Source organism: Astatotilapia calliptera, chromosome 18, assembly GCF_964374335.1.
Source record: "Astatotilapia calliptera chromosome 18, fAstCal68.1, whole genome shotgun sequence".
NCBI classification, from domain to species: domain Eukaryota; kingdom Metazoa; phylum Chordata; class Actinopteri; order Cichliformes; family Cichlidae; genus Astatotilapia; species Astatotilapia calliptera.
The window spans coordinates 15,657,884-15,672,917 of NC_137439.1; the positions used below are offsets into that span (position 1 = coordinate 15,657,884).

General features: G+C 40.6%; 4 protein-coding genes and 1 long non-coding RNA gene across 8 annotated transcripts in view; 4 read left to right on the top strand and 1 right to left on the bottom strand.

Annotated features, from left to right (window-relative positions):
- Nucleotides 1–7,571, top strand: ssx2ipa (synovial sarcoma, X breakpoint 2 interacting protein a). Its single transcript, XM_026149862.2, has 14 exons — nucleotides 1–209; nucleotides 1,032–1,164; nucleotides 1,413–1,576; nucleotides 1,737–1,946; nucleotides 2,472–2,582; nucleotides 2,681–2,816; nucleotides 2,899–2,974; nucleotides 3,064–3,244; nucleotides 4,336–4,486; nucleotides 4,622–4,758; nucleotides 5,089–5,262; nucleotides 5,361–5,478; nucleotides 6,715–6,865; nucleotides 7,024–7,571. Exons 2-14 carry the CDS (start codon nucleotides 1,131–1,133, stop codon nucleotides 7,166–7,168), a joined length of 1,788 nt encoding a protein of 595 aa, XP_026005647.2. The 5' UTR covers nucleotides 1–209; nucleotides 1,032–1,130; the 3' UTR covers nucleotides 7,169–7,571.
- Nucleotides 3,861–15,034, bottom strand: part of LOC113009963 (uncharacterized) — a 13,878-nt gene continuing 2,704 nt past the window's right edge. The window contains exons 2-5 of the long non-coding RNA XR_003270269.2: nucleotides 10,889–10,918; nucleotides 10,625–10,705; nucleotides 4,250–4,766; nucleotides 3,861–4,124 (exon numbers count right to left, since the gene is read on the bottom strand). This is a non-coding gene — a long non-coding RNA (uncharacterized LOC113009963). The remainder of the gene's footprint in view (nucleotides 4,125–4,249; nucleotides 4,767–10,624; nucleotides 10,706–10,888; nucleotides 10,919–15,034) is intronic.
- On the top strand, nucleotides 7,644–9,714 carry gng5 (guanine nucleotide binding protein (G protein), gamma 5). Its single transcript, XM_080292231.1, has 3 exons — nucleotides 7,644–7,823; nucleotides 8,949–9,056; nucleotides 9,437–9,714. Exons 1-3 carry the CDS (start codon nucleotides 7,743–7,745, stop codon nucleotides 9,524–9,526), a joined length of 279 nt encoding a protein of 92 aa, XP_080148357.1. The 5' UTR covers nucleotides 7,644–7,742; the 3' UTR covers nucleotides 9,527–9,714.
- gpt (glutamic--pyruvic transaminase) overlaps nucleotides 12,429–15,034 on the top strand; it is a 15,829-nt gene continuing 13,223 nt past the window's right edge. For 2 of the 4 annotated variants that reach the window (XM_026148673.2, XM_080292227.1), the window contains exon 1: nucleotides 12,429–12,599. In XM_026148673.2, the coding sequence (XP_026004458.1) occupies nucleotides 12,565–12,599 (35 nt within the window). In that variant the 5' untranslated portion in view covers nucleotides 12,429–12,564. The remainder of the gene's footprint in view (nucleotides 12,600–15,034) is intronic. The other 2 variants (XM_026148674.2, XM_080292228.1) reach the window with 1 other exon arrangement.
- On the top strand, nucleotides 12,776–14,712 carry fuz (fuzzy planar cell polarity protein). The gene has a single exon (XM_026148675.2). The coding sequence runs from the start codon at nucleotides 12,911–12,913 to the stop codon at nucleotides 14,207–14,209; it is 1,299 nt and encodes a 432-aa protein (XP_026004460.1). The 5' UTR covers nucleotides 12,776–12,910; the 3' UTR covers nucleotides 14,210–14,712.

Consider the following 15,034-nt stretch of genomic DNA (forward strand, 5'->3'; position numbering starts at 1 on the left):
GCCGCAGCAGCCAGAGTCTGCCCATTAACCTGTGGAGGTATTTTCTGGGCTGTGTCGGGAGTTTTGATACTTATTGCCGCTGTTGACAGGATGTTGACTGGAGTCTACACTGGAGTTGGAGGTGTTTTCAGGGAAGGAGTGTATTAACCGTGCCAGCAGCAGCACGGAGCTAAACTGTTGGATTTAGTTGACCCGTTTCACGCCCTTGAGTGAGTATCTTTGTAGTGTTGTCATGTTAGCATGGCTATTAATTATCCTGTTGGCTAACTAACATCACGGGGGAGACACGGCATGTGTGAACGTTATTTATGCTTAGCAGCGTTAAGCTTCTAAGGTATTTCTCTATAGCCATGTAGAGGTCTAGCAAACGACACAGCAAAGTAAGCAAGCATGTTTGCTGGACTACGTACGTTTAAGCAGCTCCTGACGTTAAGCATTGAGTGCGTCACGTCGTAGCACGTCTGACTTTATCGCCTCCTCAGTGTATGTATTTCTAGATAAAAGCTGTGTAAGCTCTCTGCTTCATTAGATAAACTGGGAAGAGTTGGCTTGTGAGGCAGCAGGCATTTCCCATGATTGGTGGTTGCGTCCAACCGTTTTTACACGCCCCAGCTTTTCAGTGCACCGTTTTTTCTTTTTATTCATCAACACAATGAAACTGTACCTGAATGCAAGTCACGGCATTAAGGCTGTGGGAGTGGCCCCTTTAGTTTAGTGTGTGGTTCAGCCTGTTTCACCGAGCATGTCAGTGATTAAAGTTAAAAAACAAACGCGTAGAACAAATGAGTCTGCCAGATTTACTCTCTGTAATGGATTCTCTTATTTTTATCTCTGTAATCCTTTGGTTTGAGGCTCAGATCATCTTACAGCCCAGCAGTTTGGATGCCAGTAACCAATAGGAGCACCCTCCTAAAACCCATTCGAATCCCCCTCCAAACCGGCACACATCTGACAGTTAATCCTGTGAGGATGAAGCTTCGGCTCAGATTATCTGTTGCTGGTCTGTCTCATGACTTGATGCTCTGTTGCAGCGCTCTGTTCCAGTGCTGTCCTCTGATTCACAACCCCCGGCTGCTTAATCCATCTCCCTGGTGACAACTTATGACCTCGTGTCCTGATGTGTTGGTGATATGGGAGAGTGGTGGACAACTGAGGCATCAATGGGTAACTTTTGTGTGTGTGTGTGTGTGTGTGTGTGCTAAAACGATGCATTTGATAGAGCACTTCAAGAATAGCAAGTCCCATTAGCTTTTTTTTTTTTTTTGGAGGGGGGCTCTTTAGAGGTGACCCACATTTTTGTTCTCATTTCTCATCTGCAACCTAATTCAAGCCTCTCTTTAGAGGAAGAGAGCAGTAGATGTAATGTTTCCACAGTTTCAATATTTTTCCCTTTCTTTGTTCTGTGTTTACAGAAAACTATGAGATATCCAGCATATCACATGTTACGATGTCACCCTCGAGACAGAACAACTTTGTGTCATCGTACTCGTTTCCCTTGGCAAAAAGCTTCTACAGTGTAATAAGTGCCTTTTGCACAGAGGATAACATTCTTCAGTGCATTTCATACATCAATCAGGTATGGAAGGCCCTAGGTTTATTATTATTATTATTATGATTGTTATTATTGATTGTTATTATTACTACTTGAAGTGTTTGGTTTATATGCAAACGTTTTATTGTCTCCAAAAAGATAACCCCTAGACAAGGACATACTTTTAATTTCCATCCCCCCACAGGAGCTCGCCTCACTGGGCCTCTCCTCTACGTATATTGAGGCCACCTCACCAGAGGGGACTGGCCTGAATGCAGTACCGGCTCTGAATGCCATGTATGAGCTGCTACAGATTCACAGGCGAACTATGAGCACTGTAGAAGGGCTTGAGAAAGAGCAGCTAAAGAAATCCAGCACCATGGAGCTTATGCAGACGAGCAATACCAGACTCAAGGCATGTATAACCGCTGATCTTTCTTTTAATGTACTTCCAAGAGAGAAAGTGTCTCTTTCGTTTCTCTGTGGAGCCAACATTTTATTTCTTCGGGCTATAATCTGCGTACAGATGTCTTGGAGTAAAGGTGGAGTAATGCAGTGTCACATTTTTCACCTCTTAGAGATATGAAAACATGGTAGTGTGTAAACACTGTGAATATCCCCACTGAACATTGTCAGTCAAGCAAAGACGGACCTTTTAGAGCTGTGTGCTGGGAGGTCTTGACGTGCTTTCTGTCACTTTGATGGTATCTGGTTGTGATGCATAGTCCCTCTGTTTTGTTTTTTTTGTTTGTTTTGTTTTGTTTTTTTCTAAACATGCTGCTAGAAAAAATAAAGGTCATTTGATTCACATAGAATTTCATTTGATTATTATTTATTTGTAGTGTATTTTTTTTAGTTTATTAGATTATTTAATTTGATTTATAGAAAATCTTCAGACGGCACATAACAGTTACGTCATGTATCATGTGTTTCCTTCCAGGATCAGTTGGAACTGTCAATAAGGGAGAAATCTGGTCTGCATGAAATGGAGAGGCAGCTGCAACTGAAAATTAAGACTTTGCAGAGCTGCTTAAAAACAGAAAAGGATGAGGTAAAGCTTCTTCTTACACTGTGGTTTTGTTACTAATACTAGTTATTTCAGGATGCAAAAACCTGACAGCTTGTAAATAATCAATTATTTCTGGACAGGTCCAGAAGCTCCAAAGTATCATTGCTAGCCGTGCCTCTCAGTACAGTCATGATGCCAAAAGAAAAGAGAGAGAAGCTGCAAAGCTCAGAGAGCGCCTCAGCCAGCTGCTGGTTGACAGAAAGGATAAGAAACTAGGTAAATGTGCTTAACTTAAACAAACAATGATTTGCATAATTTTGTGTCAGTTCTGTTGGATTTTCTGTTTTTCCTCAAATAGCTATCGATGTACTGAATTCCTTGGGACGGTCAGATGGGAAAAGGGGTCACTGGAAGACTGCAAAAGCGACAGCCAGGTATTTTGAAAGTGAAATTCATTTAACCATGTAAACTGAAAAATGTGTAGTATTATTTGCATAAACTGATATGTCATTGATTTCTGCAGCCACGAGGGTGAGATGTACAAGTCTTTGCTCAGTGACTACGAGGCAAGTCAGAAGTCTTTGATGCTGGAGAACGCTGAGCTTAAGAAAGTCCTCCAGCAGATGAAGAAGGAGATGATTCATATCCTGAGTCCACGCAGTTCTTCTGGCCGAGGAGCCACTGCTGATGACAGCCTGGAGCAGGTATTTGAGAGACACACACACACACACACACACACACACACACACACACACACACACCCCTCTGGTAGATGGGTTTGAAAAGATTGATGGTTCTCTTATGGACAGGAAACCATCCAGATGGTGAATCATGAAGCTGTTCAGGGCTTTGTTGTAAATTACTTTAGATCATTAGAGGTGGGAATCAATATGATATTATCACAATATTATTGTGAATTTTTATTTTATTTTTTTAACGCTATACTGTATGTTGCTATCAGTCTGCAGTCGGATAGGGTCAAGTTGGTAATCACATGCAATAAGTTCCTGATGAGACAGAAACTAACTGTGATTGTCAAAAATATCACTTCTAATCCTGTCTATAGAAAGTCACATTTAACTATTACATTTCCATTGGCAGCTGGTTGAGTCAAATTCTCTCGAGTTGTGCTCACTGACAAAGCCTCATTCAAATTGATGGAAACAAGGTAGCAGTTAGTCTGCATTTAGAAATTAGACGGCATTTATTTGAAGGTTTTCAAATAAATGCAGTCTCTCCTAGAGTGATTTCAGTCAATCAAGTCAGACTGCAACTGTTTGTAGAAAGGTTACCTCGTATAAGTTGAGATGAGCCCCCTTATTCATAGCATTTTCATTTATTTAAAATGTCGATATTTGGTGTCACTGTATCGATACAATATCGCCATAGAAAATATGTTCCTACATACGTACACACATTTGGTAGTGACGAGAATCCCTGAGAGTATCTGGGCAACAACAAGGAATGAGACGCCATCTTGTGGTGTTACTTGGTGTTGAAGTAGAATATTTAACAAAGCAGACCAATACGTTGTCTTACGCAACCTTGACAAATGGACTCAGCCAATACACCAATAGATCATACCTGTAAGCGAAAGTGGTACAATTCTTTAGTCTTGTTACCATATTAAATTGTTGCTTTTGTTTGTTTTTTGCATAGAGATACTTTCAAAATACAAAGAGCACTAAAACTGGTCCATAAATGTTTACCAGAGTATTAGAAATGACATGTCTGAAGTTCAGATCTCCTGATTTCCTCCTTTTAAGCCCACTATATTGTTTTGGCTGATTTGCAGCATCATGATTCAGATGGGGAGGAGAAAACGGGAGACACCAGCAGAGAAACTCTGGATCAGTCCTGTGAACATGCCAGGGAGCAGCTAACAAACAGCATCCGTCAGCAGTGGAGGAAGCTGAGGAACCATGTGGAGAAATTAGACAGCCAAGGTAGATTCGGCGTAAACACAATGGCACAACTTTAAACATTTTTCATCTGCAAAACCTTTCTTATGTAGCTGAATGTGTCATACCTGGAAAGAAACCAAAATTATCAGCTTATCCATTTGGTTTTTGTTTGTCAAGTCTCTCAAGTGCAGAATCAGCTGGAGTCAAATAAAGAGATGATACCTCTGGAAACCCACGAGGATGAGATGGAGAGGATGAGGTGTGAAGTCCAGCAGTGCAAAGAGTTCATTCATGCACAACAGCAGCTACTTCAGGTCAGCATCTGATGAGAGGCAGTCAGTGTGTTTACAAAGGGGGGGGACATGTGTGTGCACGGGTTCTTACTATCTTGGTGGGGACCAAAATTCAGGTCCCCACAGGGTTGGAGGCATTTTTCACACTTAAAATATGGTTTTACTGTCAAGGTTACAATTGGGTTATGGTTAGGTTTAGGCTAAGGGTTAGGGTAAGCGGCTAGGGAAAGCATTATGTCAATGGGATGTCCCCACGAGGATGTTTCTGGCCTGTTAGTCAGTATCAAAAATGATTTAGGAACATTAAGAAATAATGTGCTATCAAAGGAATAACCACTCCTGCTTTTGCAGCAACAACTCAACACCTCGTTTGACGATGAGACTGCCGCTCTCCTTAATGACTGCTACACACTGGAGGAGAAGGAGCGTCTCAAAGAGGAATGGAGGCTCTTTGAAGAACAAAAGAGAAACTTCGAGAGGGAGAGAAAGAACTTCACCGAGGCTGCTATTCGTCTGGGCCGAGAGGTACTGAAGGCTTCTGATTTGGTCCCGTAGTTAAATTGAGCACACATTGTGATGGTGGTGCATTTATTTCTTTGGAATCGTTTTTTTTATTTCGACAGAAAATGGCTTTCGAAGAGGATCGCGCTTCATGGCTCAAGAATCAGTTTTTGAATTTGACTCCCTTTACAGACCGAAGGAGATGCTCCTCATCAGATGGTCACAGTGCCTTATCAGTTAGTAAGTTGGTGCAATTTAAATTAAGGTGCTTTCTGGAGTGGGTGGTTGAATGACATAGCCTCTCAGTGGTTAAATGTTTTACTTACTAAAATTGGGCACAATATCAACCCCATTTCTGAAAAAGTTGGGATGCTGTGTAAATGCAAAGAATTTATTTTATTTATTTATTTTTAATTCCAGATTTTTATTCAGGGTAGAAACAACGACACAGAACGCATCAAATGTTTTAAAATGGACAATTGTAAGAAAAATATTCACTCATTTTGAAATTCGATGCCATTAACAGTTTACCACTGAGCAGCATCCCCTCTTCTTTCAATCAATCGTCCATAAAATCTTACAAGAGAACAGTTTTCCGCTTTGCCACAGTCCATTTAAAAGCGTTTTAATCCATAGAAGATGTCAGCATTTCTCGATCGTGTGCAGATATGGTCTCTTCTTTACATGATGGAGCTTCCAAGCTTCCACCTGTATTTGTGGGAGGCACAGCAAACCATGAGAGATTTCTGGAAGTTTTCCTGAGCCCGTGTCGTTACTTCCATGACAGAATCGTATCTGATTTTCATGCAGTGCTGCCTGAGAACCCAAAGATCAGACATCCAGTGTTTTCAGCCTTGTCCCTAGCACACAGAGATTTCCCCAGATTCCTCCAATCCTTTCAATCTCATTTACTGTAGATGATGACATATTCATGGTCTTTGCAATGTTATTTTAAGGAACACTATTCTGAATTTTGTGAACCCATTTCCATCTTTCCTTTCTAGAAACTCAGCCTCTCTAAGATGCACTTTTCCTTTTCTTTTTTTTAAATGCACTCCATCATATTTCTGTTACTAACTAACCGATTTACTTGCGAAATGTTCCTCCTGCTGTTCTTTAGTACCACCTACTGTTCCAATCTGTTGTGGCCTCTGTCTGAGCTATGAAATGTGTCACTCCCATCAAATTTAAAATGAACCAATATTTCCCCCCCTCAGTTTAAACACTGGATCTGTTTCCTATGTTCTATTGTGAATACAATTTATGAGCTATCCAAATCATTGCACAGCTCCACAATATCACATCGCCAAGTCATTCTTGTTTATTCAGTACCATCTGCTTGGGGACATCAGTGTGAAAGCTACAAAAACTTGGTGTAAGAGAAAGACTAACAAATAATCATTTTCTAATACTGCATATGAACACCTAATGCATTACCAGAAAACTGTTGTCCTTAAAACACGGTCTGTATTGCAGGAAGTGAGCCAGAGATCAGGTCTTCAGTGAAAGCTCAGCTGGCCAAATCATCTACCTACACGACGTTCTCCACTCCCAGATCTTCACAAAGTGCTGCTGTGCCATCAACTCCTGAACTTTACCGGACACTCCGCTTAATACCAGAAAGCAGGTATTAGTGAGTTACTAGATAACTGTTTTCAGGGACTGCATTTCATTCATGCAGTGAAATGCTCTGCACGATATTAAATGTGAATGTCTTAACAACAGATGCATGAATCAGTGAGGATAAGAGACTCTTACTTATTGTATATATTTTTCTCTTTTTAGTTCCTCCAGACATTCAAATCGAGGACTCTGGCAAGAGTGTAGCACCATTGAAGATGGAGATAATCGGGTCAAGGCAAAAAACGGAGGTCGATGCAGTGACTTGAGTATTTTCTCTATGGGTGAAGATGAGAACAGCCTCAATTAAAGAACTTTTAAGTGCCTTTTTTTGTTTTTATCTCTGCAACAAAGTTTAGTTTCAATCTGTGGCTGAAATCCATCAGCTCTGAGCAATCATTTTTCAATGGATGTGCACAGACAATTCACCAAAGCTTGATCACACAAGAAAGCACTTTAAGTCTGCCATAGCTCATTTCTTTACTGACAATTCAGATTTTAAGCTGTTTCAAGGAAGGGTACCAAGCAATGATAAGAGTGTGTTGTAGCCAGAAATTCTTTTCTACCTGTTGATTGTACTGAAATTACCTTTTATGTTTACATAATCTATAAGTATAAATTATGACTTGAAGTATGTATTGCATTAACATTAGATCGATTAGATCTGCTCTCAAGAAGTAATAACAATAAAGATGTTTTTTAATATAATGAAATAAGTTTCCCTTTCATTTGTCGCCCCCTGGTGGATTGAATCGGGAGTTGCAATTAAGTGTGAACAACCGGAATCCGGATATCGTCATCTTTGCTTTTGTCTCAGCAGCAACCAGCGTAGACGTGTTTCCCTCCGCCCAGCGTTTTATTTCAATCACAGAAAAGGCATAAAAATGTCGGGTTCATCCAACCTGGTGACCATGAAGAAGGTGGTACAGCAGCTTCGTTTTGAGGCGAGCATAAACAGAGTTAAGGTAAGTAAAAGTGACTTTTTTTCCCCTGACAATGGAAAAATCTGCGAACAGCGCTAGCTGTTGCTGGATGCTAGCACCGTGATGCTAATTTGGCCGAGAGTATCTGTGAAGCAGGGCGTTGTTTGTACCGAGGGGGAAGTGTTGAAGTTTCGCGCTGCTTGTAATCATAAAACAACGCCCGAGCAACATAAGATGACGACAAGATAGCTGTAGTTGGTTACGAATTTAACGAAGCGATTTAAGATCAAATGTTAAAACTCTAGCTTCGCAATACCCCCCCCCCCCAAGTGTAGCTAATGGTTTTACTTGACAAAATAATTATTCAAAGTAAGGTACTAGATGGGAAACGCCATGTATGAGACGGATGTATTATTTGTTTTAATTTTTGTAAACTAAGTGTAGTGGGCATTCCTTTTTGAATTCACATTTTATGTTACTAATTATGTTATAAGATTTGAATAGGTAACTTGACATAAGCACATGATTGATGAATAATGAGAATGATCGTTTTTATTAGCTACTTCTGCAAATTCAAACACTGAACGTTTTTTCCAAATACTGTCTATAACGACATTCAAACAACCTAAAAGACTGGATTCAGTCATGGTTGGAGAAGATGTGCCTTGTTTACAGTTCCATGTAAATGAAGAGCGTCTATTTTAAAAGAATTCTTGCATTTCCAGTTGTACCACAAGCAAAATTGGATACCAAGGCTTCATCTCTGATATTGGTCGGGCTTAAAAAGTGCATTCTACAGTTTCCTTCAGTTGTGCAGTGGAGTATTATTAGCCCTGTTCAGGTCTGCATCTTCAGGGGTGGCTGGTAGAGCAGGTCATCTGCCAATCGGAAGATTGGTGGTTCAGCCCCTAGGTCCTCCAGTCTGTATGGCAAACATTCTTGGGCAAGATGCTAACCCCGATGTTTGATAAACCTTCCAATAATGGCTGAATGAGCCATGTTATATAAAGCACTTTTACTGCTCAGGTAGAGTAGAAAAGCACTATAGAAGATCCAGTCCATTTTCCATTCTTCCCAGCTACAAAAAGCATCATACAGGTGACTGAGCAGTCATTCAAAAATATTGGGATGCACCTGCTCTAAGTGACTTTTTCTTGTCTTCACCAGGTTTCTCAGGCAGCTGCAGATCTACAACAGTTTTGCATACAGAATGCTCTCCAAGACCCCTTGCTCACCGGTGTGTCATCCAGCACCAACCCTTTCAGGCCACAGAAGGTCTGCTCCTTCTTGTGAAACCTCTGTGTCCATTGGTAAGCCAGCCACACTTTTGAATATGCACATACATGTTCTGTTGCTGCGCTACACATGCCGTCTTTACTGTGTATTCAGATTTCTTTCTTGAATTGAAAAACCTCTCAGACTTGACAGTAACATTGACAGTATTTTCTAATAAATTGATGTAACGCTTGTGTGACCTGCAGGTGGATACTAAAAGAGTTGCTTTTTTTTAATACTATGAAACTTTGTTTCAGTTTATACAAATACTGTTGCATTGTAAATCAGTAAAAATAGTCTGAATAAAATCTTCTCATCCTGAGCTGTTTAACCATTTAAAATGATCATCTTTTCTTTTTTCCCTTCCTCTTGTTCTGTAGGCCTTCATTTTGATGCTACAGGGAAAAATTGACCTCAGCACTGCTCCTTATGCCAAGCCATTATACTGCCACGGGAAATCTCAAAAGTAGAACTCGATGGATTTAAAACAGGAAGAAGACTGGCTATTTTTAGATAAGGTAGAAGACAGGAGACGGTATTATTTTCCACGGCACAGTGTGATTTTTGACTCAATTATTGTGCCTTTTCTATTCTATTTTAGTCATCACTGTTCTCAACTTTTTTGTATTTAATGAATAAAATATTCTTTACTACTCAAGTTATTGCCATTATCTTTTTCTTGTTTAAAACAAAATCAGAATTCAGCAAATTGATATAGTTCCATATTATTGTCAAATTCAGCTAATATGAGGGAAATTACTTTCATGTAGCCTTGGAGGCAACAGTTATGGAAACAGCTTGTGTATGAATCATTAAATGGACCAAAGGAAGAGTTTGGGTCAAATTATGCTGCATTATACATGAAATTGGTGATGGGTGAAGTACTTCGATCTGTTTCTTGAGCCAAAATTAAAATGGGCACAGTGTAAAATTTATAGCAACTCTATATTTTCATGCTGTTTTTTATTTTTATTTTATTCTTTTTTTGCAGTGTCCCAGGTCATGATCGGGACTCCAAACTGTGATATTTAAATGTGCATACACAGAGTTTATAGTGCATTAAATTTGACAGGATTTGTTTCCTGTATTCAACTTACTGTACCATACCACCTTTATAAATAAAGCACTTTAAAATAAACCAGGGTCCACAAAGTGGTGTACATATACAAATAGCATAAGCAGAAAATAAATGAAAACATGAATAGAGAATTAGGGAAAAAAAACAGTCAACTTCTTAAAAAGTGCTAAAGGCTTCAGCAAATAAATGTTTTCTGAGTTTTAAACTCAGAAAGAGAAGAGGTCTGCTTAACCTGCAAGGCCAGATCATTCCACAACTTTGGAGCCGCTATAGCAAACGCACGGTCACCTCTAAATTTACGCCTAGTTTCGGCACCTTAAGGAGCTGCTGATTGGAGGACCTAAGGGAGCAGGCAGGCTGTAGTAGCTCAGTAGTTCAGGGACTCTGAAATTAGACCCAAGGGGTAGCAGATATAGGGAGAAAAGAAGGCCTCAACCTGAACCCTGTAGGACTCCACATTGAAGAGAAGCAACAGAGGATACAAACTCACCAAGTTTCACAGAGAAAGTTTCCTCTGCCAAATAAGATCTGAACCACTGCAGTGCAGTACCGCTAACACCCACCAACCGCTCTAAATGAGAAATAGAAATTTTATGATCCACTGTATCAAAGGCAGCAGTTATATCTAAAAGCACAATAATAACACAGTTACCTGAGTCAACTTAGAGTAATATAGTCAACTACATTTATGATACAGGATGTGGAAGAACTTGACAGGAAATGTATATTATAGGAATTTTATGGTATGACATACTGCAAAAAGTCTGCTGCCATATCTTGGGATCTGGAAATGGGAAAGGAGACCAGCACTTTATTGAAATGTATGTAAGCACACATGGAAATCCAGTCTGAACAGTATTGAAACATACGTGGAAATATAATCTATAAGCAAAAACGGTTTGTCCACGTCTAAAGGGTTTGAAAGTCAATATTTGGTGTGATGACTCTTCAAAACCTGAACTCTGAGACAAGCTTTCCAGTAATTTCTTTAAGGAGTCTTCAGGAATAGTTCTCCTGGCTTCTTGAATGACAATCAAAGCTGTTTGGATGTTTGCTGCGTTCTGTTCTGTCAAGTTGTTCCCACACTGATTCAATATTGTTGAGACCTGGGCTCTGGGGAGGTCAATCCACGACTGAAGGTGGCCCACTGTATTTTTCTATCCAACTATGCTTTGACTGTATTGGCAGATCCCTGTCATGATAAAAAATTAAGTTGTTACCCATCGGATGGTTTCCATATAGTACTAACATGGTGGAACAAAATCTAACAGTGGCAATGATGGCTGCGCTTCTATTGAGACCATTTCTTCTGTGAACAGTAGGTGGAAAAACTATGGAAGAGGATTAGGGCCACTGGGGAAAAAAAGGACATGTCTCCCCCTCCCAAATTCTGAGATTAAATTCTGGCTTTTTTCTCAGAATTCCAGAAAAGAAAAGGAAAAAGACGTGCCCAATCTTTTTTTCTCCAGTTGCCCTAATCCTCTTCCATAAAAACTGAAGTCCCAGATGCATTGTTTGCAAAAGCATGTATATGTGTGTGTGTGTGTGTGTATATATCTATATATCTATATAATTCCATTGTATGGGTTAGTAACAGGAGTCCTCTTTATTTTAAAAGTTAATATTATTGAATTACAGCAATTATTGATGATAAAATTGCATCTCATCTTTGATTTAAAACCTGGTTACTATCCCAGGACCACCCCAAACAAAAGCAATACAAAGAAATTACCTTCTCAAATCAAATCAAATCACTTTTATTGTCACATCACATGTGCAGGTACATTGGTACAGCACATGTGAGTGAAATTCTTGTGTGCGAGCTTCACAAGCAACAGAGTTGTGCAAAATACAATAATGTAAACAAGCAAAATACAAGAATGGCTACATCTGAAACTAATAAATATATGTACAATATATAATAGTATATGCATTCCTGGATGTGTATACTAAATATTTTTCTGTGTGTGTGTGTGTGTGTGTGTGTGTGTGTGTGTGTACACACATATTTTACAAATTAAATAGAGTAAGCAATAAATAAAATATATAAAAATATACAGAGTTGAGACATGTTCTCTATTCTCTATTCACATTTTTATTATATTTATATACAGAAGGACACTCTTTAGTCTGCTCTGTTGATTTGCAGCTTGCCTTTGTACAAACTGTACAGCATTTTGTATAACAATGTTCTGGGAAAATGATGAACTGGGCATCTTATCTGCTCGCGACTGTTGGTGAGCAGTTGGTTGAACTCTCGCGAGATGTGAACGTACGGAAATCACACCCGTGTTGAGAGTCGTTCCATGTACGCGGGCACTGAACCCAGGTCGGTCTCCATGTCCATCTCCTTGAGCGGTTACATCAGAGCTGTTAAGTCGTAACTGCAGCTCGACCAGCCGAATGAAACCGCTCTCATCAGTGTGAAGAATGAATCATGGGACAGCGTTACTGTGGAAACGACGGTAACTGCTTTTGTTAACCTGACATATTAACTACAGTTAGCTGACAAAGCTAGCCGGCAGAATATATCCGGGTATAGTAGCTAGATTTGCTGCTTGATAGCTTGTCTCATTGTTCGTGGCCGGTTCAGTGAGCTGGAAGAAAATGGATTACGTGATGCTAACGGCTCACCCTAGCTGATGCAACTTTACTCGGTCATTGTCATTATACAATCAGCTCATTTAAACCCGTTAGTTAGCTGGCTCAGTAATCTCATGCAGCTGAATAGCTAGATTGTTGAGCGTATGCATAACCTTAAATCACTACTGCCACGATGATGCTCCAGGATGGCGCTACACAGCTTCTTTGCCTCACAGCCAGCAGCGGGGTCCCTCTTTTCACAAGAGGAGCCTCCAAACAGCTGCCCTTCTCTGTCATAGGCTCTCTAAATGGTGTTCACATGTTCGGAGGTGGTCAGGGGGTAGTGTTGACCTGCTCTGAGACGCAAGGTGGAGGGAAAGTGGTGTGGAGACTTTTCCAGGACAGTGTGATACTCATCGCTGTGAGTGGAGGTGGAGATGGCGGAGTGGGCAGCAGCAAAGAGGAGGAGGCCCGTCTACAACGCCTCCTGGAGAATGTGTGGGGCTGCATGGTGCTGGTGTTAGGGCTGGATGAGCTGGTTAATGTCCGGAATGTTGAGAGGCTTAAAAGGGAACTCAGGTCCTGCTTCAGTCTTATTGATGAGCTACTGGAGGACAAGCAGGAGGGTATTCTGGGAAACCTTACACATTGTGCTGATTCACTGGTGCCCCCAAATCCTGCTCTTTTTCAGGAGGCAGTGGATGGTTTTGCTCAGGCTGCAGAAAGCGAGTTTGGTTGCCTCGTTGTTCATGGGCGAATCGCTACAGCAACTGAAAAGTGGTGGCGCCTCGCTCCGCAGGAAGTTGTCCTGCTTTCTGCTTTGATACGCTCACACTCAGCCTCTGGATCTGCTTCTTGTGATTACCCAATTTTCCTTCCTCATGGCAGCCCCACTGTAGCCCACCGTCTTCTCCGCTTCCAGCTGCTGCCCGGAGCAGACGTATGTGTGCTGTGCGGTCCAACCCCATCCCTGCATGGAGCTGAGACTGGGCTGGTGGGTCGTTTCTGGTCTCCTTTGGTCGAGACCCTGAGAGAGTGCCTGGCTGTTGGAGAACGCTGCCTACCAGGGTCTGTATCCGTTCGGCCTGATGTGCTGGCACTTCTTCTCATCAACCGTGAAACACGTCGCGCAGTCTCCTGTGTACGGACTTCCAATTACCATTACGATGATCCATTACTCTCCAGAGCCCGCTGCTGGGAGCTGCTGAAACTCTTTTATATCTTCAGCACATCACGGTACTTCACCCAGGAAGAGCCTTTATGTGTCTCCACAGAAGAAAAGGCTCAAAGAAGCAACACTGAAGACTTTCCTCTTGGATTCTCCCACCAGCCCCAACAATGTTATCTAGTTACAGAGGAATGCAAAAGCTATGGACTTCAAACACCACAGCACCAGCTGTTTCTGCTCATCTTACCATCTGTGCCCACGTTTGCACTGCGTACACTGGCTACACAGACTCTGTCTGATATAGTAGCAGCCACAGGGTTCTAATTGAATTTGCTGTTTAACACCTTTTTTTTTTAAATCACAGGTGAATATCTTTAACATTAATGTGAATTTACATTTTCTTTACTGATTTACGCAAGCATATTATATGCTCACACACAAATCTCACATCATAAAGATAAGCTACTATTTTTGTAAAGACAGTTATTAACTGTGCACTGGTAAAATCTATGGTAGAAACAATGAAACACTACTCAAGCTCTTACAGTTTCTACTACGCTGCCTCTAATGCTGGCAAAATATAAAAACACATTGAAATGTTACACCAAAGTGCTTTGAGTTTTGTTTTGCATCACTGTTGCACAACTGCCCTGCCTCTCTATAAGCTGGTCATTACGTTAGAGGGCAGCACTGTTACAATGTGTATTAAAATATACTGGAGAATAATGTGAAGATGTTAAACTGGATTTAAAATTGCCTGCTGTTTTTGTATATTTTGTATATACCAACTATATTTTGTCTAAATATAGTTGGTTAATTTCTCTGGGTCTTGATTTCACTGAGTCAGTCATTCACGTGTTTTCTCATGTTGATGGGTCTGCCCACTACTGGCTGAGAGATTCATTGCAAAACTCAATAGCTGTAGAACAAAAAGTACGTCTAAACCACTTCCTAAATGAAACTAAATGTTTTCAATATTATTTAAGTCAGTCAAAGCTGAGTAATCAAAGTGGTCAAAACTGAACGTTTCCACCTCAGCATTCTTTGAATCAGCTGCTATTTTTGTGCAGTAACTTTAGTGTATTTAATAAAGCCTTGCACCGAGAGTATGAACGTTTTGAGTTACAAGCCCTCGAAGTATATGTCTGG